Source organism: Puma concolor, chromosome D1 (genome assembly GCF_028749965.1).
Source record: "Puma concolor isolate L17-30 chromosome D1, mPumCon1.1.hap2, whole genome shotgun sequence".
Lineage (NCBI taxonomy): Eukaryota > Metazoa > Chordata > Mammalia > Carnivora > Felidae > Puma > Puma concolor.
Window position 1 is genome coordinate 95,054,181 of NC_141676.1, and position 27,875 is coordinate 95,082,055.

General features: G+C 40.3%; 2 protein-coding genes across 9 annotated transcripts in view; one reads left to right on the plus strand and one right to left on the minus strand.

Annotated features, from left to right (window-relative positions):
• Positions 1–1,775: 1,775 nt before the first annotated feature.
• Positions 1,776–13,213, minus strand: SPA17 (sperm autoantigenic protein 17). The gene is made up of 5 exons (XM_086678799.1): positions 13,083–13,213; positions 11,731–11,911; positions 7,589–7,659; positions 4,942–5,028; positions 1,776–2,104 (listed from the first exon to the last, which is right to left on the minus strand). Exons 2-5 carry the CDS (start codon positions 11,882–11,884, stop codon positions 1,961–1,963), a joined length of 456 nt encoding a protein of 151 aa, XP_086534925.1. The 5' UTR covers positions 11,885–11,911; positions 13,083–13,213; the 3' UTR covers positions 1,776–1,960.
• Positions 13,214–13,279: 66 nt separating this feature from the next.
• The window catches only part of SIAE (sialic acid acetylesterase), a 112,361-nt gene continuing 97,765 nt past the window's right edge, over positions 13,280–27,875 (plus strand). For 3 of the 8 annotated variants that reach the window (XR_015241242.1, XR_015241241.1, XM_025928630.2), the window contains exons 1-4: positions 13,293–13,429; positions 14,044–14,103; positions 17,030–17,191; positions 24,975–25,150. Coding sequence is in view for 1 of the 8 variants with exons in the window: in XM_025928630.2 (XP_025784415.1) it covers positions 13,363–13,429; positions 14,044–14,103; positions 17,030–17,191; positions 24,975–25,150 (465 nt within the window). In the remaining 7 variants the exon portion in view is untranslated. The other 5 variants (XR_015241243.1, XR_015241245.1, XR_015241246.1 and 2 more) reach the window with 5 other exon arrangements.

The window sequence follows — 27,875 nt, forward strand, 5'->3', positions numbered from 1 at the left end:
CATTGTTATAATACGGCATCCATTCCTTCCTACTTTCTTCTCTTCCTTTTCCTCCTTCATCAAAAATGTCACCACCACTAGATTTGTGTGTGTATGTTTGTGTACGATATGGAAAGCACAGTGTTAATCACTTTATACAGAAATAAATATAACAGAATTATGAAGAAGGTAACAGGTATCTTATTTTTTTCTCGGTATATACTCACTAGGAGGAAAATTCCTTTTTTCTCTTCTGGTCTTCTCTCTAGGACAGAGAAGCTAAGTGTTTGTATTAATTCTGGGTCCCCTTCATAATCCCTCAAGCAGGATGGCTTTGTTTGAAGAGCAAAAGGATTGGAGGCTGGTGCTTTGAATGGAATAGAATGAGTAGCTGGAATGCTGGAGTAGAGTTGATTATTATTTTTTTCTCCCTAAGCCTGGGAGGGGGGTTAAGGATGGGAGGAAGAGGTCCAGTGCATATTAGAGACTTGTGTTTAGCTAGCCTGCAGCTCCCTAGTGACAGTAAGACCTTGGAAGGGGGGATGGCTGTCCGGAGGTGAGTGGAGATTGGAGAATGGATGCCATAACCTTGAAATCGTTGGCCTAAGTCATCTGATCTGAGTGGAGAACTTCTGTTCTTGGGTGAACTTCTGTTGTAGAGCCTGATAAAGTCTCAGAGACAGGGGTAGGTGTGGTGCAACAGGGCACCTGAAATAAAACTGCTTTGCAGAAAGAGAATGTCTGAGCTTAAGAAAAAGATCTAAGTGTTTGCAGGAGCACACTTGTTATGCACTACATGTGGCTGGCTTTAGAAGCTCCTTGAGATAGAGCCAGTCATGTTTTTGAGCTTTGGGGAACAATGGTTGTGTGACTATGAACTGAGAGAGGTGTAATCCTAGAACCAAAGTTTGGGACATCCAATGTGTGCAGACTGGAATCTGAACCAGCCAGGACATTACCACAATGCTATATTATTGTGGTAGAAGGTAACAGCATTAGTTAAACAAGACTCCATTTTTTTCCTCTTATTTTGTTTTGAGAAGAGTACTGCATCTTTTGGTCTAAGACATGAACCCCACAGTTTCTTAGGTATTCAAAGGTGAGGAGGTCTCGAAAAGGAGAGACTGAACTTTCCAAAAATAAGGTACTGGGTGGGGGGGCTTGAATGATTCGCTGGGGGAAAAAAAGGCATAAAGCCTCTAAGTTTATGATACACGTATTACTATTTGTGCTTTGGGGAAAACTTGGGAAGTTTTAGTTGAGGAAGGGTATTTAAGATGTTATGATGACTTTTGTTTTTCTTAAATATGTATTAGCCTTATTTTGTGTGGTTCTGGAGAGCAAAAAAATAAAAAACTGTCAGCTGCATGGGTGGAGGGACAGATAGTCACTACTAAATCATAGCACGTGTATTGGGCTCAATACATTTTTCACTAAATGACTGCATGCATGCGTGACAAATGAAAACATATGGGTGAAACTTACAGGGAGGCAGATTTTTGACTCAGCTTATCTTTTTCATAATCTGAGTTATTAAAAAAAACTAAATGGACTATTCTCGAAAGGCAGTGAAATTCTCTATCACCAGGAGTGAAGCAGGAGCCAAAGGACTGTTTTGCAGCGATGTGATACAGGATTTCTTCATTAGATGATGGTGAGACCACGTAACCTCTGAGTCTCTGAAAACTCAGATACACCAGTTCTGTAACTTTAAATCCAAGGCTCTTCATCTTTACACATAGACTTGGGAGAAGTATAAATAAGACTCATGATCTCAGGGAAATCTTGAAGAGGCATGTGTTCAATGGCATGTTTATTAAACAAATGCTCATGACAGATTTTCACAACAGCAACAAATGTTATTTCACTACATCACATCTCCCTTGCTAAGAAAAAAAAAACAATCATAGCAAGGTTGATGGATTTGGATTATTTGTTCACATTTTTCTGGGGAGCGGGGGAGTAAAACCAACCAGTCTCCTCACTCCTTTTCCTCTGTTTCCTTTTCTTGAGCATTACCTGGTTTCATTTTCTTCACCTCCTCTCTGACTAAATGTCCCCGGAAGGCTGCTTGGATTTTGACAGCAGCATTCTCCTGTTTTTCTTTTTCTTCTTCAGAAGATTCCTTCATGGAATGGATAAAAAGTAAGAGACTTCTTAAATATCCAATATTTTGATGCCATAAAAATAGTGCATACATTGAATCCATTGACGGTCGTAACAACTGAGATCTGTTGCTTCCTAACAGAATTTTACATACTTGTCACATCGTATATGTACCAAATGGTGAGTGCCAAAATGGCAGACATTTTGTTTTGTCATTCTTTAATATGTCTCTGCAGTAAATGATCATTGCCAACTCCCCCAGGCCCCACCAAATAGTTCCTATTTAACAGTTCCCAATAACATTTTTTTAAAATAAGTAAGAATCCTTAAAGCTTGGTAAAAATGTCAAGAAGAATAGTAAGTGTCCTGTTTCTAAATAATCATGATTACATAAAATTAATTTCTTAATTTCTCAATGATTAGCTAATCAAAATCATACATTTAAAGCAATAATGTCAGTTTTAAGGTGGTGGGCTGAACTTCTGTATATAGCTCCTTTTTTTTAAATTGAGGTATAATTTACCTAAATTGTCGACAGTGGAACACAGAGATCTTAAGGGTCTAGTTCAATAGCTACATAGTTTTTAATATATAATTTTAAATTATAACAGTGATACATATACATTTAAAAACTTAAATGTCACTGGTAGTGAAAGATTTCTCCCCCTTTCCAAATCATACTCCTAAGATGTATCCATTATTATGGGTTGAGTATATATATATCCCTCAAAACGCTTTCTGTATACAAAGTATTCATATGGGTATATACATGCCTTTTTATTTAAAAAATGAGATCATGCTAATTACAATGTTCACAACTACTTTTTTGTAACTATCTATCTTGGTTCTCTTTTCAATGTATATAACTCTGCCCATTCTTTTTTTTTTTTTTTAATAACACCATTGTATTACATTGTACGAATGGAACTTGATTTATTTACTCAGTCTCCTGTTGATGGACCCTTGGGGTGTTTATATCCCTCACTCCATTAAAAAAGCAATGAGGCACAGGGGCGCCAGGGTGGCTCAGTTGGTTAAGCATCTGACTCTGGATTTCTATGTGCTAACAGCACTGAGCCTGCTTGGGAATCTCTCTCTCTCTCTCTCTCTCTCTCTCTCTCTCTCTCTCCTCCTCTCACCCCCTCAAAATAAATAAATAAACATTATAAAAATACAATGAGGCAATTCTAGCTCTTAAACTTTTTTAAAAAAATTAAAAAATATTTTTTAAAGTTTTTTTTTTAAAGTTTATTTGAGACAGAGGGAGAGACAGAGTGCGAGTGAGGGAGGGGTAGAGAGACAGGGAGACACAGAATCAAAGCAGCTCCAGGCTCTGAGCTGTCAGCACAGAGCCCAATACGGGGCTCAAACCCATAAGCTGGGAGATCATGACCTGAGCTGAAGTTGGACGCTCAACTGACTGAGCCACCCATGCACCCCTAGCTCTTAAACTTTTAAATGCAAACAGAATGGTATTAAAACCTCTGAGATATACCCCAATATGGGCAAATAATTATAGCGAAGTTGGAAATCAATGAGATCTCAACTCAAACTTCTGAAATTCTGTGTAAGGGCAACTACTAAAGATGTAAGGAAATGAAACTCCCTTTCGTCTTCCCTCACTTCCCATTGCACCTTATGGCAATGTTAAGCTGATTGGGTTGTACTGATATAATTCTGGAATAATTTATAAAGGTTATGGGGAAAAGTTCTGCCCCCCACTGGGTAGGAGGTGAGGTTTTCCTTGAAGGGGAGGCCTACTTTGGGTGTCAATTACTGGGTGACTAACTGGGACATCAAGATATGAAAAGGAACTCGGAGGTTTGGTCTTCAATGCTGTAGAGAGTGAATTCTTTCTCACTAGGGTTGGTCCTCTTGAGTCTGGACTATGAAGAATATAGACAGTGATATGCTGGCAAATGTTTATATACGGACTCTCCAGAAAAAAAAAAAAAGGCTGATTTGCAGTATTGGCCACAATCTTAATACTCCTACTGTGGCTGATTTCAAGCTACTAAATAGACATTACTGAACATGGGTTTATACACATGTGCACAGTTGTCTCTTGAGAGCTGGCCCTAGCACACTAGTGAGAATAGGTATCTTTGAAGGTGGACCCTGCTCAGGTCTTTATTGCTTAGATGTGGGCTGTCAGGCAGGAAGCCATTTAGGCAGTAGTGCATGGAAGGTGAATAAGACACACTGTGTAAGGCCATTTTATTTGATGGCATGTAATTCTCTGTGAGTTTCCTTTTGTTATCTCTGAACCTTTGCCACTGTGTGGTAATGAGAGCATCAATTAGTGAAAGCCTCCCAAAGGGGAAAATGAATCTGAAGCATCAAGACTGGGGCAGTGAGTTCTGTCTGTTCTTCTTGGGGAGATTTCCCCACCTGATGACAATCATGGAAAATAAGGTTTTATTTTTAAAGGGAAGAATGAGTTTTCCTTTATAATAGGCACAGCTAAACATGATCCACTAGCTAGTTTATCACTGATGCTACTTATCTAGAAAGTAAAATCATTAATTTTAGCAATATGGATAACAGACTAGATTCATATTGGAAATACGATTTTAAAGTTTATTTATTTATTTTGAGAGAGAGAGAGAGAGAGCGAGCACACAAGCATGCAGGGGAAGGGCAGAAAGAGACAGAGATTGAGAATCTCAGCCACTCCCAGTGCCTCTGTGGGGCTCGAACTCTCAAACCAAACTAGACCATGAGAACATGACCTGAGCCAAAATCAAAAGTCAGATGCTCAACCGACTGAGCTACCCAGGCGCCCCTGGAGTATAATTTTAAGTTGAGTGATATCTTTCTTTGTAGGAATCTAATAGTGTACAGAAAACAACTTACTAAGGCTGTGACTGGTGTCTCATCTTCTTTCACAGATGTGTGAGACTTTTCTTTTTCCGACTCACAATTCTCAGTTGATTCGTGCTCCTGGAAGAGGGGTGAGAGGATCAGAGGCAATATTCTAAAACAGTAAAGTCTTGGGTCAAACTGCTTAAAGGTAATTAAATATTGCTTTATGTTATTGAGAAGAAGTGGGGATTAAATACATACTGTTTTTTTTTCAAGTAGGTTGGAAAAAAATAAATAAATGAAAACTCTCAAGGGAATATGTATAAACAAATATGACCAAGGAACTCATAGAAAATGTTTGATTTTTTGCTTTTGGAATGTAACATGGTTGGTTTTATATTAAAAACAAGCCATTGTCTTATACTAAAAGTTGATAATATGCTGTAATTAATCTTTTTTTTAATGTTTATTTTTGGGAGAGACAGAGAGAGAGAAAGGAGAAAGAGAGAGAGAGAGAGAGACTGAGGGAGGGGCAGAGAGAGAAAGAGAGAGAGAGAATCTCAAGCAGTTTCTGCACCATCAGAGCAGAGCTACACGAAGGGCTAGAACTCATGAACTATGGGATCATGACCTGAGCTGAAACCAAGAGTTGGATGCTTAACCCAAACTGAGCCACCCAGGAGCCCTCATGCTGTAATGATCTTGAACAAAATATAAAAAAGAAGTGCTGATAGTTTTTAAAATAAGAACAAAATATATGCCATTGTGTCTCATATGTGAAGTCAGGTTGACTTTTTTTTTTTTTAAACTTTATTTCTTTTTGAGAGAGAGACAGAGAGAGCGAGAGGGAGAGGGGAAGAGAGGAGAGAGAGGGAGAGAGAGAGAATCCTAAGCAGGCCCTGCACTGTCAGCACAGAGCCTGATGTGGGGCTCGAACTCACAGGCCGTGGGATCATAACCTGAGCCAAAATCAAGAGTCGGAAGCTTAACTGACTGAGCCACTCAGGCAGCCCTCAGGTTGACTTTTTAATGAAGTTTGTAGATTAAAAATGATGACAAATAATTAAGTTCTACTGTGGGGAACCATTTAAACAAAAAAGGGAAGGGGAGGGGAATCAGTTCTGCCTATTTTGACATGGTTATTGAAAATTTCCACCAAAATAGAGGCATTGCTAATTCACAACCTATGGGAAGAGTTTCTTTCATCTGTAAAACAGAATCTGAAGACATATAAGCTAATCAAGTAAAGTCTTCAGAATTCAAAAGATATGAAAAAAAAACACCCTGAAATTGCTATGTGACACAAAGATTTAAAACTTTTCGACATTATTCCTTTGATTGCAGTACAACATGAATACAGAGAATCTAGTTAAATGGAAACAAACTCAACACCCCCACACCTGGCAGGCACAAATGGATGGAACTTCACGTTTGAACTTATGGAATAAGTGACAGGTATTTCCCCAGGAAATTCCCCAAATCTATTGGGAACACCATCAAAACTTGAACTTGGCTAATTCCTTTTAATTCTTCTTTTTTAAGTTTATTTTGAGAGAGAGAAAGAGGGAGAGCATGCGTGTGTGTATGTGGGGGGGGTGCAGAGAGAGACAGAATGAGAGAGAGAGAGAGAGAGAGAGAGAGAGAGAGAGAGAGAAACAGAGAGAGAGAGAATTCCAAGCAGGCTCCCTGCTGTCAATGCAGAGCCTGATGTGGGGCTGGATCTCACAAACAGTGAGATTATGGCCTGACCTGAGCTGGAATCGAGTTGGACGCTTAACTGACTGAGCCACCTAGGGGCCCCATATTCTTCTTAATTCTAATATCTGATGGTGCTTTGTGGCTAATGTATTATCTCAGTTGTCTAGCAGAGTGCTTCTCAGACTTCAAGGTACCTACAAATCATTTTGGGAGCTTGTTAAAATTCAGCTTCTGATTTGTAGATCTGGAGTAGGGCCTGAAACAGAAGTTCCACAAAGTTCCCAGCTGATGCCAGTGATGTTGGATCACACACAGCCCTTCTCAACCAGTGCTCCTCTTCTGGACCACAGAACACAGTGTTTCTGTTCAACTATTCTCTCAATTCTCCCAAGGATAGTAGATAAGTAGAATCATTCTAGACACAAAGGAGAGAATGATTCCCTACATGCAATAAGTGCCTTTGGCTTAGGGCTTAATTATTTTGAGGAACCTTGGTTGAGAAAAGCTGGTTGTAGGAATGCTGCTAAAGAGAAGACAGGTTCAGTGTCTGAATAGATTAGCTTTATAGAAAAAACACCATTACAAACATTAATTCTAATCAGCAATTTGTAAGATGTCAATGATGATGAAACAACTGGATAAATGGTGCTTTATTTTATGAAATGTCATTCATTAATTCAACATATATTTACTGAGGATCTGCTATTGCTAAGCACTGTGATAGTCCATGAAATTTGAAGAATAAATGAGGGTAATCATTCTGTAACTTTCAATACATTCTTCCTCTTGATCGTCTTTCAATTTCAGCTAAGTATCCGACCACGATTTAGATACTTGGGAAAAAAATTTCTCCTCAGAAAGAACAACACACTTAAAAAGGTTTAGGCAGATATTTGTGATGCCTCTCAGGATGTTCATGATTCTGGGGAGATCCCGATGATCTCTGCTTTGGAGATAGGGAGAATAAATAACCCAATCCACGAGTTTCATAGGACCGTACCTTGAATGCATGGTTGTTATAGAAGCGGTCATCTACCTTAGTCCCCCATTCTGCTGGATCAAAGTTGGTTTCTAAATTGAAAAATATATATACAATAATTTCAGACTTATTTTGAGTTCATTAAAGTAAATCCAGAATAGTAACACAAAACAGGTTTTCTTTTTCCAATCACAGGTTCTTTACTGCCAGCTGAAAATCTTATTATTTTTTAATTTTTATTTATTTTTTAATTTACTTTTAAAAAATTTTATTAAAAAATTTTTAATGTTTATTTATTTTTGAGAGAGAGAGCGCGCAAGCAGGGGAGGGGCAGAGAGAGAGGGAAACACAGAATCTGAAACAGGCTCCAGGCTCCAAGCTGTCAACACAGAGCCTGATGCAGGGCTTGAACTCATGAACTGGGAGATCATGACTTGTGCTGCAGCTGGAGGCTTAACAGACTGAGCCACCCAGGTGCCCCTTTTTTTAAATTAAAAACATTTTTTTTAATGTTTATTTTTGAGAGAGACAGAGAGTGAGTGGGGGTGGGATGGAGAGAGAGGGAGACACAGAATCTGAAAAGGCTCAAGGCTCTGAGCTGTCAGCACAGAGCCTCATGTGGGGGCTTAAAACCACCAACCGGGAGATCATAACCTGTGCTGAAGTCAGATGCTTAATGGATTGAGCCACCCAGGTGCCCCTGGAGAGGTTTTTTAAAAAGTGAGGCATATTATATATAGTCAGTAGATACAAACAGGAAGAAGTATTTATATTTAAACAGAATTTTTCTTTAACTTTTCATTATGAACAATTTTTTTTTTCAATGTTTATTTATTTTTGGGACAGAGAGAGACAGAGCATGAACGGGGGAGGGGCAGAGAGAGAGGGAGACACAGAATCGGAAACAGGCTCCAGGCTCTGAGCCATCAGCCCAGAGCCCGACGTGGGGCTCAAACTCACGGACCGCGAGGTCGTGACCTGGCTGAAGTCGGACGCTTAACCGACTGCACCACCCAGGCGCCCCTGAACAATTTCAAACTTAGAAAGTAGAATAACAAATTCCCATTTGCACATTATTCAGATTCAACAATTATAAACTCATGATTTATCTTATCTGTAACTTCACTCAACTTCCCATCCTTTCTTCTGATTATTTTCAAGCCAATTCCAGGATTCCTATTGTGTTATCTACAAATATTTATTTCAGTATGAATCTCTAAGATATAAAGAAACCACAATATCACTATCACATCTAAAAACACTAATTCCTTAGTACCAGCTATCCAAATTTTCTCCATTGTCTAATATATTTTTTATTTTTTACTGTTGATTTGTTCAAATCAGAACCCAAACAGTGGACACATACAGACTTTTGTTCTGTCTTTTGAATATCTTTTAATTGAAAGATTTTTTTCACCTATCTCCCAGCCCATATTTTTTCCTTGTAATTTTTTTATTGAGGAAATTGGGTCATTTTTCCTTTGGAGTTTCCCGTAGTTTAGATATTTCTGATTCCATTCCTATGACTTTTAATAAGTTCCTTTGCTTTCGAATTTTCTGTAGCTGATTCAGGTTTTATTTATTTATTTATTTATTTATTTATTTATTTATGTTATTTAGCAAGAATACTTTATAGATAGTGCAGTGTAATTCTGTCAGGATATACATAATATGTAGTTGTTTCTCTTTTTAAGGGGATTGTTTCTTTTCTTTCAGGGCTCATTGATGATGATTGCTTAGATAATTTCTTTAGGGATTGCAAAATGGCAATGCTCTTATTAGATCATTACTTCTTGTTTTCTGGAGCAATCAGTAAAGAAAAACTTTCCTGTATCAACTATTTGGTTACCCTGATGTAAGGTTCATCCAGAAAAGGCAGGTTGAAGGTTTGATTCCCTTTATCGGCCAGTTTTCAGAATAATCAGTTGGTTTCTTAGGATCCTCTCAAAAAGGTTTTGTTTATTTTTATCATTATGAACTAATAAATATTTAAGAAATTGGATAAACTTCAATCCATTGCATTTTTTATTCGTCCTGATGCTTTAATTGTCCAAAATTGACCAGTTGGAGCTTATTTGCGTGCTCAGACGCTCCTGAGTCCATTGGAAACAACTCTAGAGTAGATGATCTCTTGAGGTTCCCTTCCACCCAGTGTGTCCATGAAAAACACAGTGAAGAAGGTCTGGGTAATAAACTGGTAATCTTCAATAGTGTGACATAATGTGATTTTAAGAGAACCTGCCACAAAGGCACATGTTTTCAATAGCAAGAACTGTTACTTGAAGACACCTGCTTCATAAAGCCTTTCTATGGCATAGGGATGGTCTTGAGCGAGTTTTATCATAACCAAATGCCCACCTTTTTCTTAGGGATTTGTGATATCACTTATATCAAATGCTAACATGTTTCCTGTCAGAAAAATAAAAATTAAGACCAATAATTAGCTATGAAGAATGGTGGCAAGGGAATTCTTGCCTTGTGTGAGAGACTGGGCTAGAGGAATTTTTCTTCCCTTTTGGAGAGACTAAATTCTGATACTTGTATCAGTTGGATAACTCACCTTCGGTTTACATGAGTGAAAATGGTTGTCATGCTTCAAATGTTTTCAAATAGTTTTATACAGTTTTTATCAGTTAGAGAGCTAGTATTCTGAGACCATCAGTCTGAATCACCAATTGCTTTAATTACCATGATCCAGTAGCAATGACTCAAATGTTTTTGTAACGGGACATTTCGAGATCTAAAATTAAATAAATGACTAAAGACATTTTACTCATGAATTTGTAAAATTAATGCTATAATAACAAAATTAAATGAACGTTCATTGTAATTCACCTCTTACCCTAAAAGATTTCGCTCGATAGTTTTTAGTGGCACTTAAGTTTCAAGTTGTGCAACAGATAGTCATACTGACTGGATATGGAAAAGACCAGCGACATTCAGGAAATTGGCAGAGATTCTGAGCTCTGCCTGGATTGAGATAAGACAAGATGGTGGAGCTGTGCTGTGAGTATAGGAGTGGTTTTAATTCAAGCCTTGTGGTAGGTTTCCTTCTTCTGGAAGATGATTTGAAATGGAATGCTTACTTACCTGTAGTTATTTCTAGTCACCTTTACCACTCTCTTGGAATACTGTAGTCAAAAGTAATGATGGTAACGACTTACACAAAATGGGTGTTCTAATCAAGAATAGGGTTTTTCAATAGAAATGTATAGCTGTAACAATGTATAGCTGTAACTAATCCTACTGGATTAGTCATAAACCAAGTTGTAACTTGATAGTTACGAGCCTTAAAGGCCGGGACTTTGGAAATTTTGTTTCTGGAAGTAAAGAAGCTGCTTTGGCTCTCAACCTATCATATTGGCATGAATTTTAGTCTCTGGGCAGGACAGGACCTTGGGAGAATAGAGAAAGAATATAAATTACCTTCCCAAGCTGGAATTTCACATTTATTTATTTATTTATTTATTTAAATTAAAAAAAATTTTTTTTAAATGTCTGAGACAGAGAGAGACATAGCACAAGCAGGGGAGGAGCAGAGAGGGAAACACAGAATCTAAAGCAGGCTTCAGGCTCTGAGCTGTCAGCACAGAGCCCGAGGTGGGGCTCGAACTCATGGAGTGCGAGATCATGACCTGAACCGGAGCTGGATGCTCAACCAACTGAGCCACTCAGGTGCCCTGGAATTTTACTTTTTAAAAGCTGTTTTTCTCCGTGCCTTCATTCACTATTTAAGGAGCACAGAATTATATTTTGCAACACTCACGATTCTTTCAAGTAAGAAGGGCCAAAATGTATAGAAAGTCACAAACTCTCCTCCCAGGAAGAACAGTCAACTGCCTGGGATGCATAGGAACAGCCTGTTGGAAAAAGCAGAGCTAGACTGGATGATCTCTTGAGTTTCCCTTCCACCCAGTGTGTCCATGAAAAACACAGTGAAGAAGGTCTGGGAAATAAACTGGTAATCTTCAATAAAGTGACATAATGTGATTTTAAGAGAACCTGCCACAAAGGCACATGTTTTCAATAGCAAGAACTGTTATTTGAAGACCCCTGCTTCATAAACCCTTCTATGGCATAGGGATGGTCTTAAGCAAGTTTCATGATAACCAAATGCTTAGTCTCTTACTTAAAGAAAAATATGCCTATTTTAAAAAGCTTACTCTCTCGTTTCTCTAGAAGATTTTCAAAATATGCTGCTGCAAAAGCTGGTATGTTTTCTGGTTGCTCCCTCAGAATCTCCCGTGTCAGCCCTTCAAGAAGATTCCCAAATCCTTGTGGAATTCGGTAGTGGGTGTTGGAGAATGGAATCGACATCTCCCTGGAAGGAAATGCCTATCGTACCTAGAGATTCATCAAAGGGCACAGTCTTTAAAATTGTCTGATTTTACTTATATAATCACAACTCTGTCAAATTATTTCTGAGACCCAAATTTTCTGGACTTGAATTCTTCCCCCCCCCCACCCCGTCCACACAACCCCAATCCATCATTTCTTCCAAAGGATTTTGAACTTTCCATTATTAATTAGAATATTATAAATACAGACCCATTTAACAGGCCAAATCATTTTTTTTACATTAAAAAAACCACACATTTTTCACTATAGCACTAAATACTTTTTCTCTCTGACCGCTTTTTTTGTCTTTAAAAGGTGAGGGTAATTTCTGCTATCTCACAGGAATTCAGAGAAAATGATTGTTAACAATTTATCATAAATCGCGGAGAAGACGCTGTTTGGGATCTAAAATTTAAAAAAAAAATGAAGAACTAATGTTGGTTCTAGAAATTACTCTAATGTGTTGCATGAAGAAGTTTAATACTTAGTCTTGCCCTAGTTTCCACTTCTGAAGCATGACCTACAAGGCCTCGAAGCACCTATATACTCTGAAGGGGGGAAGCAGGGGCAGTGGGGAGGGAGGGTGGGTGGTGGCCGCAAGGTCAAGACTTTGCAGTCCTAGCGTCCAAAATTTTGGGATTCTTCCATTTTCTGGTTTTGTCTTGACCAGGTTATCTTCCTGTCTTGGAATGCAAGGACTACATTAAGGATAGCAGCCAAGCAGCGGCTGGGCTGCTGAGTAAGCAAACGACACTCAGGGACCTGGCTTTTTGGTGAAGGTGTCAATGTCACAAAAGCCCGCAAGCCGTGGTAGGGGTCTAGGTGAGGGACTCGACGGTTGAATGAGGCCCCATCTGTGGAGGATGTTTTCCTTTTTTTTTTTTTTTTTTTGACGGAACAGGAGATGAGGTGTCGAATCGTTGTAGGGTTGTGAAAAGTACTGGTGAGACCCTGAACCAAACTGGGGACTGGAGGGCGGTCGGAGGGGGAACGCTGGTCTAGTCGGGGGCGAGACGTCGAGGAGCTGGGATTTCAGACTCTCGCAGAAATGAGCTGCCTCGGCGCCCAATCTCTCCTAGCGATCCCGGAATTTGTCGGGGATCCTGAGAAAATACGAGAGGAAAAGGGAAAAGGCGAGGTCTTAGTTTTGGAGAGGAAGTGGGGTAAACCGCCTCACCTCTTGGTTCTCTCAGAGCTGGTGCCGTTGGTTCCAGTTGTTATTTCTCGTTGCTGGGTAACGTTTTTGTTTTTTTTTTTTTTTTGTAACTCCAACTACGGCGGCCGGGAAGGGGAGAGGCAAGGCTTCGCCCGGCTGCCGGTACGGGTTCCGCGACAGAATGGCCCTGGATGGGTGGAGTCTCAGGCATCCCCGCCCCCCGCAGGTCCCGCCCACGGCCCCGCCCCGGCGTGGAGTCCGCGTCTCGAGTCCGGCGCGGGGCTGGAGGATCCTCCCAAACATGGTAGCGCCGGGATTTATAGTTGGGCTGGTGTTGCCTTTAATCCTGCCGGCCGACACAAGTGCAGGTGAGGCGGCCCGGCTTGGCCCAACCTGTGCCGGTCAGCCTGCGCGGGCTCGGAGATCCCTCGTCCTCTGCAGGACCCGCGAACCGCGAACCTGGAGCCGGTCCTCCGACCCGACCCAGGCCTAGGCCGCAGGTGTCTGCTGGGCGGGAGTTCCGGCTGGTCAGCTTCTTCCCCGTCCTTTCAACGTCGTCACGTTGCAGCGTGTGGGGCAGAGGGAGGGTTGGGTGTATCTGATTGGGGAGGCCCAAATGTGCTAGACCGAGGCCCTCGGGGTCTTTGAATAACTTCAAGGGAACTCGAAGGGAAGGGGGCGAAGCTAGTTCGATAGTATTTGGAAACAGGTAACTGAGTCATCCAAAACATTTCACTTCTGCCCCCACAGTAGTACCCTTGGGGAGGGTTTGCTGCAGGCTTGGTTCCTTGGGGGAATTAAATTTTACTAGTTTAAGTGGTGATTAGGACTAAGAAATACAACCCCCTCACTAGCTAAGAATATTTAAGGCTTAGCTTTGATTGCTGGCGCAGCTTACAGGGATAATATGCGTGACACTGGGGAGGAGGGTGACTCACTTTGACTACTGTCCAGGTCAGATCCTGTCATTTGAATACCCCAGGCTGGACCCTGAGTCACAACCGTGGAGAACCAGAAGACGGAATCTGCGTGCTAACGCAAAGTAAAGTGATAATGCTGGCCTTGTTTTTTTCTTTAAACCATTCGAATTGTGGACCCCAAAGTTCCCTGCTAAGAAATGAAAGTTGAGGTGAGAATAGGGACAGGGTGCAGAAAAATGGCTCGTGCTCTATCTGAGCACCCAGAAGTACCCAGACAAACCAACTGCCGCCCCTAAGTAATTTTTCAGGCTTTAACAAAGTGTAAACCAGCAGCACTCTCTGCATATCATTTTTTGCCTCTCACCCTCACTCAGTGACCTTTGAGTCCAGCATATGATAGGCGAGTAGGGCCATTATTTTATTAACTTTTCTGTTAAAGGCTGTTATCTTTAATGCCGGTGCAATATTCTGTCTTCACCCTGGGTCATATGCCCATGGTTACTATCTAATATTTGAAATGTACAAAAGTATATGAGCAATGAAACAATAAAATGAACACCCAAAGGTGCTGCACCCAACTTAAGAACTAGAATATTGCCAGTTTTATTGAGACTCCCAGGATGTTCCTCCCAGGGCATCCAGGAGTTCCTCGCCAGAGGTAACCTACCCACTGGATTAATTTCATCACTCACTAACAGAACACTAATTCTTGTTTTCTACTCCAACATCCAAATGAAGGAAAAATTGAAGACCTAAGGAAAAAAGATTCAAATGCTAAGTGTCTTGTGCTTGACAAAAAGAATGACCAGTCCCGCCTCCTTTCTCGTTCTCCTATTTTGTCCATTGCTCAATTCCCTGGTAATGTTCCACTGTCTACTCTTATTAGCTTGGAATGTGAGCTTTATAAGGGCAGAGAATATGACTTTTTTTTTTTTAATTTACCAGCAATATCTGCAGCAGACTGGAAATTGCAATAATAACTCTGGAATCAGGTGACTTGGTTTCTAGTCCTTTTGTAAACTACCTGTGCGATTTAAGGTCAGTCAAAGGAGTTTAATATGTGCAGTGTGGATAGCACTGTGCCTGCCACAAATAAGCTCCCCGGTAGAATGTAAGCTTCCTGCTGCTGGTGAGGCTTTTTGTCTGTGTTTTGTTTTCCCTTTATTGTTTTCTTCTTTCTTTTTCTTACTGTTCTATCCTCAATGCTTAAAATGGTGCCTGGCACACAGTAGGCATTAATACAAAATTTGTTGAATTCATTAATATGCAAGCTATTAGGTAAAATTACCTAATCTACCTGGGTATCAGTCTGTTGATCCATAAATAACATGATTGTACCTTGGGGTGTGAAAGATCCTTTCTTTCTTAAAATTAAAATTCTTTAACTCAGAATAGAGCCAGGCACAATGAGGACCAGTAAGTGTGTGTTGGCGAAAACAGACTGACTTGGAAAGATGTGTCCCCGGCACAATGAGACAATGGCTGCACTCTTAGAGAGCCCTTCCTTTGTATAGGCTCATGTGCAAGCGACAGCCAGTTTTCGACACTCCGTTCCCCTACCCTCACCCTCTTTCTGCTTAGCTCTTAGCCCTTTGGTTTTCAGTTCTTGTTCCATATGAAGCACCTACCCAAGACTAGGCCCTCCCACACGTGTGCCTCTCCCCTTCCCTCCAGCAGGCTGCCAACGTGCTTATGCAATTCTGGGATGTTAGAGTCTCTTCTTAGAGCATTTTGCTTGTGGTAGCTGTGCATCTCCAGCCCATTATCCAGCCTTCTGGATGATTGTTGGTTGTCATGTAGGTTTTATGATGGAACTAACTCATGAGAGAGCGCTGAGGATGTTTAGCGACTGGGCTGTTATTTGAAGCAAATAGGCCACCGAGTCTGTATGGGAGACCCTGTTAGCTTTGCTGCCCTGTTAAGTATAGCCTCAGGGGCCATCATCATTTGTAGCTTTCAGGGAAGAAACCTTGTTAGTTCTCATTCTCTTTCCTGCCTATCATTTTTGTTTAAAATGCTTAAAAAAAAATCTTAACTTTGTTAATTATTTTCTTCTAGGGATTTTAGTCTGTTTTGTTCAGACAAATTGGGACATAACTTAAGAAGATTTTTCCCCCCTTGTTAAGTTTTGATGAGGAACTCACTGAGATAATTTGGATAGATGCTTGTTATTAATAAAATACTTCAATATAGGCTGCATGTTAAAAATAGGAATGATCTCGTTAAAGTAAGTTCTTATTCAGTCTTGTTAGTGACTCTAGAATAGAATCTACAGTTTCAAGTGCTCTTCCTCTTGTTCTTTTTATATAACTTAGCTTGTGAAATGGGTAAAATTGAGACGAAAGACCTTTGTTCTGACATTTTGACCCTCTATTTCTCGCCGACCTTATTTTATCATCTTAATTTATTTGAATTTACCTTAGAAGGAAGCAGATGTCACAGATATTCATAAATGCTTATTTAAAATTTTTAGTGGGTTGTCAAAAAAAAAACACAATAAGGGGAATTATTTGTAGGAGTCGACACTGGTGGGAAGGAAAGGGGGGAGATAAAGAATGGGGGAGAGATTAGGGGAGGCTGTGTTGGAGAGAGGCAGGTTTCTTTATTCCCAGCAACAAGGAGTGGGCATGGTAATGGAAAGTAGGGGAAGGAAGTGGTTTATTTTTCTCATAAATACCATCTGTGGGGTGCATAAAAGGAGCATTTTAACAATTTGGAGGGAGAGCGCAGAGCGTCAGGGCCAAGCTTGAGAGCAAAGGATGATCAAGAGCTCTGAAGCAGAGGAGGCTTGTGGCACATTGGTTGCCGTAGGCTCTTTGAATTTTCCTTATTGGTCATCTTGTACTATGATGCATATTATTGGCAACTGCTCTTGTTATGTTGCTTACCTAATTAGGACGAATAAGATCTAGTTTTAGAGGATTAAAGGGTCTGGGTATATTCAAATTGTCCTGTATAAAAGCTTTATGGTTTCTTGCTGTTTAACCAGATTCAATTGGTGATGAATCCCCCAATGATGCTTTTCTAAGTGTTGGTTAACATTTTTAGATGTCCGTTTTCGCTTTGCTTCATACATCAATAATTACATGGTGCTGCAGAAGGAGCCCGCAGGGGCAGTGATCTGGGGCTATGGCATATTCGGAGCCACAGTGACAGTGACTTTGTGCCAAGATAAAGAAACCATCATGGAGAAGGTGACGAGTGTGAAAGGTAAGGCTGCTCATCCTCTGTTCAGCTTTTGTCCTCTTCTGCCACCTGCTGGATAATCTGAAAAACGAACACTGGTGCTGGAACTCAGGTTGTCGCACCCATCCATTTAAGTTTGAGTATTTATCATGTGTTAGGCACTGAGGACACAAAGAAAATTAAGACAGAGTCAAAGTTCCTGCCCTCCAGGATCTCACGGCATAATGGGAATAGACACCAAGTCATAAAGTGCAGTGTGATAAATGCTATGATGAAGGTGTATATAGGCTGTTGTGGGATACAGAAGAGAAGCGTCTAACTCAGGTTGGATGGTAAGAAACAATTTCCCCCGAAGGTGACATTTGAACTGAATTATACATAAAGGAGAGGCAGTATGGAGGAGTGCTTAAGGAGTGAGGCTGTGGCCTCACTGAGCTCAGGTTCTGATGCTATAACCTCAGGCATGTTATATAACATCTCTGTGTCATAATTTCCTTATTTGTAAAGTGGAGATAATGATATTTAGGGTAATTGTAAGGATTAAATGAATTAGCACATGTAAACATGTGTGTTAGCTGCCATTATTATTATTATTGTTATTATAATATTTAGAGAGTCACTCAAATATTTATTGAGTGCCTATGTGCCATATATTGTGTTAGGTACTGGTAATACAGTGATTAGCAAGATAGATGTGGTCTGTCTCCTAATGAAGCTGACAGATGAGGGAGGAGGCAGAAAATGAATAAGCAGTTACAGGTAAGTTAGGTGCCTCAGTGTGGAAGCACAGTGTGCTATGGGAGTGCTTAGGAGAGATAATTAACTTAGTCTAAGATTTATCTTGAAAAGTGAGTAGGGCAAACCAGGTAGGGCAATAGCCTGGAGCCATGGAGGCATGAGGGAGCATGGGTCATTGGAGAAATGGCAAGCAGGTTGGTTTGTCTAAGCACCGGAGTCTGCGACTGGTGGCCAAATAATCAGATTTGTATTTTAAGAAGGTAACTCTGGCAGCACCATGGAGAGGAGAGCGGAGGTCAGTAAGAATAGAGGTGGTGGGAACCGTTAGCCTGTGATATTTAGGCAATAGGTGACAAAGGCCTGACCCACCTGACCACCTTGGGCACCACCCAAGGTAGTGGTTGTAAGGATATTCAAGAAGGTGAGAACCAGAAGCTTCTGTGAGCAGACAGGTCCTACAAAGGAGTCTTTGTCTAGAAGGGGTAGAGTTGTGTAAGTTGGCATGTGAAAGAGCATAGCTAGAAGTTAACTGCATATTGGAGGCCACAGTCACGGCTGGGTCAAGTGGAGACAGGATCAGATCTTGGTTAGAGGTAGTGATATAGCCATGAAATGTTGAAGGTGAGAGTCAGACGGGTAACAAGGCTGCTTTGGGGAGCAGGGGTGTTCATGTGGGAGTTGGTAGTTTGAGCAGTGACTTGAAGATACATATGACAGGGAAGCTTGTGGGAGTTTTATTGGGCCTTGAAAACAAGGGTTTCCTGATTAGTTTTGTCAATATCCAGTCCAGAGTGAACCAGACCCTGGTGCAGCCTCTTTATAATTCATTTCCATACAAAAAACATTTTTTTAAGTTTATTTATTTTGAGAGGCAGAGAATGCGCGCGCGCACACACACACACACACACACACACACTTGCATGTGAGCGGGGAAGGGGCAAAGGGAGAGGGAGAGAGAATCCTAAGCAGGATCCATACTGTCCGTGCAGAGCCCAACAGGGGGCTCAAATCCATGAACCGTGACATCATGCCCTGAGCTGAAATCAAGAGCTGGATGCTCAACCGACTGAGCCATATAGGTGCCCCAACAAACATTTAGAAATACTATGTGCCAGGCATAGATGTGAGGTGAGTGCTTCTAGTTCTTGGATTGTAAGACTGTTTAAGGTAAGAATGTTTTCGGGTGACACTAAGAGACTTGAAAGGGGAAGCTTAATCTGATTGAGAAGTTGTTCTCTGTTAGATTTAAATGCTACTGGTGACCTGTGGGATGTGCTGAAAATGAATTCAAGAGACAATTTTTGTGTTGTGTCTATCTTAGAAATTAACAGCATAGAGTATAAATACTGGTGATCACAGTTGATTTAGAAATCCAAAGAGCTGCTGTAGTTTAAAAATAAAAAATAGGGTTTCCTTGGCTAATAATTAACATTACCAATAAATATGTAGGAGACAGAGACTACATAGTACTATAGTGATAGATGCAAAAGAGTATACGTATACTTTATATTTGTTAGGCTCTCTACATTTGCTTGGTAGGAGAGAAAAAATAAAATATTTATTTTTTTTAGATCCATAAACCTACTTATAAGGACATATTGTTGTGTTCTGTACATGAAGCAAAATGAATAAAGTGTTATTTGGAATAAAGGAGGTAGACATGTAGGAAATTTTATAGGGCAAAAAAAATGTTTCTCAAAGGAAACACTACAGGGTATATGGAAAGGTTGACTTCTCTTTAAATTTGATGAGGACTCTGGGATTTTCAGCTAGACTACCTCAGTTTGTCATTCTGTCTCTGTTAATATTTAACTTATTACCTATAATCAATCCCCTGGGTGCCCACAACAAAATGGAATTAACAGCATGAAGATTTTTGTCCAGCAGACTGACACTTAAGCTTTGGGATGGTTCAATTAAAACTTGAGGGATGATTGGGAATATGGGTCAGGTACTGGGCCTAGTCAAACCATATCGTCAAATGATGCATGATGAGTTTTTCAGACACAAGGAATAAAATTGGGGAGGGGAGGGTATATCTTTTCACTTTGACATACATGGGGGATAAAATGAGAGTGTGTCTGGATTCATCATCATGACCTGAGGTAAGTAGGGATATTTACTTTAACTTAGAAAATTACAAAAAGCCTAAACCCCTTAGAAAAGTAAAAAGCTCCTGGTTGCAATGTTAGCATGCACACTAGTTTTCTGTGCTATACAATAAATTACCACAAATTTAGGTGCTTAGAACAACACACTTTTATTATGGCACAGTTTCTATAGATCTGAAGCCTGGGCCATTGCTTAGCTGGGTTTTCTGTTCAGGGTCTCACAAGACCGAAATCAAGTGTTGGCTGGGCTGTGTTCTCATCTGGAGGCTTGACTAGGGAATGATCCACTACAAGCTCATGTAGGCTGCTGGCAGATTTCCTTCCTTATGCCTATAGAATTCATGGAAACATCTCTACTGCTTCAAATCTCTGACCTCTAGACCTTCTTCTGTTTTTTTTTTTAATTTTTAAAAATCTTTTATTTATTTTTGAGAGAGAGAGACAGAGTGTGAGCAGAGGAGGAACAGAGAGAGAGAGGGAGACACAGAATTGGAAGCTGGCTCCAGGCTCTGAGCTGTCAGCACAGAGCCCGACACAGGGCTTCAGCTCACAAGCCCTAAGATCATGACCTGAGCTGAAGTCAAACGTTTAACCGACTGAGCCACCCAGGAGCTCCTAGACCTTATTTTTAAAGGGCTTACCTTATTAGGTCAAGCCCACCCAGGGTAATCTTCCTTTTTATTAACTTAGTGTCAACTGATTTGGAACTTTAATTACATCTGCAAAACTCCTTTATCTTTTCCATATAATGTAACCCAAATCACAAGAATGACATCTCCTCTCCCATGCCATTTTCTGATGGTTGGAAGCAAATCACAGATTCTGCCTGAATTTGAGGGGAGGGGATTTTGTACGGGTGTGACTTATTGGGTGGGTCACCTTAGGGTGTTATATGCCATAGCATGCTATACTTTAAATAATTTGCATAAATAGTTTTATTGATGGAAAAATGTTCAAGCTCTTTTTTTGCTTTTTATATTCATATTTGGTGGTGGTGATGAACTTTATACAGAATAAATGAAGGTTGCAAAGGGGCAGTTTGGGCAGTAAGACCTTCTTTACCTCCAAGTCACTTCTCTTTTTTTTTTTTTTTTTTTTTTTTTTAATTTTTTTTTTAACGTTTATTTATTTTCGGGACAGAGAGAGACAGAGCATGAACGGGGGAGGGGCAGAGAGAGAGGGAGACACAGAATCGGAAACAGGCTCCAGGCTCTGAGCCATCAGCCCAGAGCCCGACGCGGGGCTCGAACTCACGGACCGCGAGATCGTGACCTGGCTGAAGTCGGACGCTTAACCGACTGCGCCACCCAGGCGCCCCTCCAAGTCACTTCTCTAGATCACTAAACTGATTTGCAGCTGGTGAAGTGCCAGGGTTTTGTGGGAGAAGAACTTCTTCCAATTCTAGGCTTTTCCTCTTGAGGAGGGAAAGGTCATGGATAATTTCCTTTTTTCTCTTCTTGGCATCTGAGATTTGGCACAATAATCTGAAAAATAATTAACATCTGATGTGAATAGCAAAGAGAAAAAAGCATGAATGCACCTTATGACTAATCAGGTCTTTAGACAAATTCTTTTAATTTTTTTCCCTTTGATTATTTGTTCTTCTGATTTTGAGGTGGCGGGTGGTCAGGGAGATGGAGAGAAGAAAATGAAGAGAGTTCTTTACTTCAGTTGTTGGCTGGAACATGAAGAGAAGAGGGACAGGAAGAAATAGGCCCCCAGATATGCTAACCATTGGACACAGAAACACAAAGCCTGATTAGTAGTTTGCATGGCTTTCTTGGTGGTGTAACTCAGGACTGAGGTTTACTCTCTGCTGTTCACTGAATGCCTCGCACACAGTAAGCACTCAAAGTAACCATGTAATAAAGGAAGGACATGAATCTTCCTACATGGGAGATGAAAGAATGCGAGGAAGCAGAGATTTGAATGCAACAAACATGAGAATTTACAGAAATCCAGGCCTGGATTGGTAAGCAAGGTCACAAGATTCGCGTGTGATTAAGGTCCAGAAGAAGGAACCAGAACAGCTGTTGCTCAGAAAGTCCATCAGGATGAGCAGAAATTCAGCTGGATGGTGAACTTCCAACTCTTCGTAGTTGGTGACTCAGTTTTATTATTTGGATTCAACCTAGTGGACTTGGTGGGGGGGGGGTGGTCAACAAAGTTTCTAAAGACTGTAACTGGATTTCATCATCCTGTGGTGAGCTCCACTTTAACCAGCCAGTCCTCAACTCGATGGCCAAGGACTAACCACTTCTCTTGTGAAATGTGGTGATTTCTACTTTTGTAATCCCATCCTTGCCTTTGGTGTAAGAACCAGCCTTCACAGAGCTTGCTCTCCTTTGTGTATACTTACATGGGAGTCAATCCTCAGTGTCTTAACCAAATTGTTTCTAGGTTGGTTTAACCATTAGTAAGCTCTCTGCAGTGGACCTGGTTTCCCCTGCATTCCCTGGCAGGTAACTTCACTTAACCCTCATTATTGTGTCAGTTTTATCAAGTGGGAGAGGAAAACAGCTTGAATCAAAAAGAGCTCAAGTATTAGACAAGAAGGAAGTTCTCTAAGGTCTTTGAGGGAGTTGAGAGTTTTCCTCAAGAGGGCAGTTCTTGGTGTGGATCCCTAGTTCTCTTCAGACTATTTAGGTACTAGAGGGAGCTCATTCTCTGGCTCTAGTAGGATGGCATTGCTATCTTTTGCCCAAACATCTCCCCCCTCCCTATTTGTCCTTCAGTTGCTGGGCAGTGAAACTTTTCAGAAACTCTGGTGAAGGTAACTTTCTTCACCGGCCATATTGCGTGGATTGAGGCTAAGTGTAAATATCTAATTAACAGTGACTAGAAATAGATTGCACAGTAGTAGAAAGCTAAAGAAATTCTGCCCTAGGTTTTTTGACCTCCTCATCATAAATGAGTAATGTTTGTGGCAGAAGGACAGAGACTTAGTAAGATATGTGAGTGCAAGAAGCCTGGAAAGACCTTGGCAAGATTGTAGTGGGGACAGATTGGAGTGTCTGCCTGTTCAGAAGCGTGAGCCATATGGAGCACATCACACCTGTGCGACACAATCTGTACTAGCTGCCCACTGTTTCCAAAACAGTGATTTTTCTGCTTTAGGTGAATTATACATTTAATATGTTGATGTCTGGCTATTGGTGGTATAAAAACAATAGTGAGCATTTGGTCCTGAGCTTACTTGACCTCTAAGGGATGGGAGTAGCAGTCTCAGTGGGTTGTACTTTCGAGAGGGGCAAGCATGCACCCTTTCGCTGATGCCTTCAGGCTTTTGGACATTTTCCCCAAGACTCTGAACAATATGTGTGGTTTGAGCTTTTCCTAATCTCCTGTCATGCATCCGGACTTCTCATGCTTCTGCTTAGCTTTTGCTGATTGGGAAGAACTTAGCGTAGCATCTAGCACTTAGTAGGCACTTGGATACTTTTTTTTATAATTATAATTTTTGCTGGCTGCTATAACTTTAGGGTGCTCCATTTCCACTTCTCACTATTCTTTCCCTCTGAATTAACATTAATCTGATGGGCACAAATTAGAAATTATTTTGTAGCCTTTGGCATGATGCCAAGAATATTTATTTTAAAATGATCATTTCTCTATTTTCTTTATTCTCTTCTCACTCTCCTTTTTTCAACTTTGTTCATGTTGTTTGGTTCTCCCAGGCATCATTTTGCCATTTTGAAGATATTTTCCCTAAGTTTCTGAGTATGATGTTGGCAGTGGTGGTGGTATGAGTGGGTGAGAGGTAGGAAGGTGGTAGGGGGGTGGTTCCTAAGGAATGTGCTATGAATTTCTGAAACAGGGTCTTGGATAGCTTTTCATCTTCCTAATTGAGTCCGAAAACCTTAAGTCTGGTAAGTAACTCTGTGAAAATAATTAATTGGGCATGTCTAAATATCTTCTTCACAGAGAGATCAATTGGTGATTAATCTGAAATTGGTACTATGTATGCTCCTACTCCTTTGTCCTGTGTCAGTTTCTCTGTTCACCTTAAGGGAAGTTCCAGATTGTAAATTATTTTCTCTAATCTGTGTTCACGTTTGATTAGATAATTACAAATTAATTTGGGGCACTGCATAAATCTATTAGATCATGATTATATTAATACTGACATTTGGATAGTATAATATGAATTTCTATTTTATGTTTTTTTTTTTTAATTAAGTTTTTTTTTCGTGTTTATTTATTTTGGAGAGAGAGACAGAATGCGAGTGGGTTGGGGGCAGAGAGAGAGAGGGTGACACAGAATCCGAAGCAAGTTCCAGGCTCCAAGCTGTCAGCACAGAATCCGACGTGGGGCTTGAACTCATGAGCTGTGAGAGCATGACCTGAGCTGAAGTCGGACGCTCAACCGACTGAACCACCCAGGAGCCCCTATTTTATGTTTGTTTTTTTAAAATTAAACTCCCTTGGATTTTAATCTCAGTATATTTTTGTCTGTTCTCATTTAGGATTATAACTGGGTGATTAATTTTTCCTGTAAATGCTTCAGTTACAAGGAAGGAGGGATTGGTACAGATTAAGGATAGAAATGCTACTGCTTTTGTTATTTCTTTTGCTTGTCTGAAATTTGGCTAATTTTCATATCTTTTTAAAGTTTGTTTTGAGAGAGGGTGAGAGCGAGAGAGCGAGAGAGAGAGAAAAGTGTAGGGGCAGAGAGAGAGGGAGAGAGAAGAGAGAATCCCAAGCAGGCTCCACACTGTCAGTGCAGAGCCCGACATGGGGCTTGATCTCACGAACTGCGAGATCATGACCTGAGCTGAGATCAAGAGTCAGCCTGTTAACCAACTGAGCCCCCCAGGTGCCCTAATTTTCTTATCTTTGAATTCAGTTAATCACAGTGGTTGGGAATAGCCACAAATGAATATGATGCATGACAGGATTGTGCTTTAATTTTGTTTTAATTGATTGATTAATTCCTTGGAGTCTTTTTATGATTTCAGCACATTCTAACAGCTGGATGGTGGTACTGGATCCTACGAAGCCTGGTGGACCTTATGAGGTGATGGCACAACAGACTTTTGGGAGAACAAACTTCACCCTGAGAGTTCATGATGTCTTATTTGGAGATGTCTGGCTTTGCAGTGGGCAGAGTAACATGCAGATGACGGTTTCACAGGTAATTTACAGAGTCTCAGTGTTAATAAATAATGATGATGAAGAAGAAGAAATAGAAGGTAGAGGAAGGGGACAAGTAGAAGGAGGTAGAAACCTTTTTCTGCCACGTGCCAAGATCTGTTCTCAGTGTTTGCCATGTGTTAGTTAATTCGATTTAACAACTTTATGAGGTAAGTATGGTTATTCATCTCACAGATGAGGAAACTGGCCCACTGAGGTTAAATTACCAGCTTCAGGTCACACAGTTCATAGTGCAGCCAGAATAGGAGCAGGTAATGCGACTCCAGAGCCTGCTTTCTTAATCACAGCTAGTGCTCTGTACGCGTGCAGGGCACCATTTCCTGGCCTTCCTGAGCTAAGGGCAGGAGCTAGAGTATCTGACGGCAAGAAAGATTTCATATCAAATTGAAGACAAAGTAGATTACTCTTCTTTTTGATTGGTCTTGATGAGCTTCTGGAGAGAGCCTGGGAAATCAAAACAATTAGAATTTGTTTCAAGCTGTGCGTCTAATATAATATATGTCTTTTGTTGTCATGGAGATTTAAAAAATCGAGACTGAATGTTGGCTTTGCCTTTTAGCAGTTACATGACTTGGAGAAAATCACTTCGTATTTCTGAGACTTTGTTTTCAAAACCTGCTTTTTAGGAGCACCTGGGTGGCTCAGTTGGTTGAGCATCTGACTCTTGATTTAGGCTCAGGTCATGATCCCAGGTCATGGGATCAAGCCCCGTGTTGGGCTCTGTGCTGAGCATGGATCCTGCTTATGATTCTCTCTCCTTCTTCTTCTGCCCCTCTCCTCTGCACCTGTGTGCTCTCTCTCTCTCAACCACCCCCCCCAAACCCTGCTTTAAAAAAATTGTGGTTAAAATGAGTTTTTGTTTATTTGATAAATGAATTTTATTTATCATATTTATCATTTTAACCATTGGTAATTGTACAACTTAGTGGCATTAAATTTGTTCACAACCCTCTGTGTACCTGTCAGCACTATCTGTACTCAAAAAATTTTCATCATCCCCAGCATCCCTCTGTACCCATTAAACAATAACCGCCCCCCTCTTTTTGCCTTCTTCCAGCCCCTGGTAACTTCTATTCTGCTTTCTCTCTATGAATTTGCCTATTCTAGGTACCTCAGTTTTCAGTATACAAGTCTCTTCCATCCTTAGCTAGATTTAGTCCTAAATATTTAATTCTTTTAAATGCTATTGAAAATGGAATCATACAGTCTTTGTCCTGTGTCTGACTTATTTTACTAAGCATAATGTTTTCAAGGTCTATCCATGTTGTAGCTTATATCAAAATTTTGCCCCTTTTTATGGCTGAATTGTATTCCATTGTGTATGCCACATATTGTTTATCCATTCTTCTGTTGATGGACACTTGGGCGGTTTCTGTCTTTTGGCTATTGTGAATGCGTACAGATACCTGTTCAAGCCCCTGCTTTCAATTCTTTTGGATATATACCTTTGAGTGCAATTGCTGGATCATCTATTAGTTTTGTGTTTAACTTCTGGGAAACCACCAAAACATTTCTACAGTGGCCGTACTGTTTTACATTCCTACCAGCAATCTGCAAAGGTTCAATTTCTCTAATGTGTTATTTTCTGTTTTTTTTTAATTAATTTTTTTTATTATAGCCTTGCTAATACATAGGAAGTGGTATCTCGTTGTGTTTAAATTTTTTTTTAGCTTTTTATTTAAATTTTAGCTAAAAAAAAAAAGTTGGGGCACCTGGGTGGCTCAGTTGTGAGTTCGAGCCCCACGTCAGGCTCTGTGCTGACAGGTCAGAGGCTGGAGCCTGCTTTGGATTCTGTCTCCTTCTCTTTCTGCCCCTCCCCATGTGTGCTCTGTTTCTCTGTCTCTCAAAAATAAATAACTGGAAAAAAATAAAAAAAAATTAATTTCAGCTAACATGCAGTGCAATATTGGTTTCGTGAGTAAAATTTAGTGATTCAGCACTTACATGATACCATCCAGTGCTCATCACAACAAGTGCCCTCTTTAATACCCATAATCTGTCTAGCCCATTCCCCACCCACCTCCCTCCATCAACCTTCAGTTTGTTGTCTATCCTTAAGAGTCTCTTATGGTTTGTTTCCTTCTCTCCTCTTCCTCCTCCCTTCTCGTATGTTTATCTGTTTTGTTTCTTAAATTCCACATATGAGTGAAGTCCTATGTTATTTGTCTTTCTGTGATTGACTTATTTCACTTAGTATAATACATTCTAGCTCCCTCCATGTCATTGCAAATGGCAAGATTTCATTCTTTTTGATGGCTGAGTAATATTACATTGTATGTATGTATATATATGTGTGTTTGTATATATACCACATTTTCTTTATCCATTCATCAGTCAGTGGACATTTGGGCTCTCTCCATAGTTTGGCTATTGTCAGTAATGCGGCTATAAACATTAGGGATATGTAGCCCTTCAAATCTGTATTTTTGTATCCTTGGAGTAAATACCTAGTAGTGCAATTGCTGCTGGATTGTAGGATAGTCCCAATTTTAGTTTTTTGAGGATCATCGTAGTTTTGATTTCCATTTCCCTAATGACTAATGATATTGGTCATTTGTATATCTTCTTTGGAAAAATGTCTAAGTTCTTTGCCTATTTTTGAATTGGGTTGTTTGTTGTTGAATTGTAGGAATGATTTGTATGTTCTAGATATTAACCACTTTTCATATGTATGATTTGCAAATATTTTCCCCATTCTGTAGGTT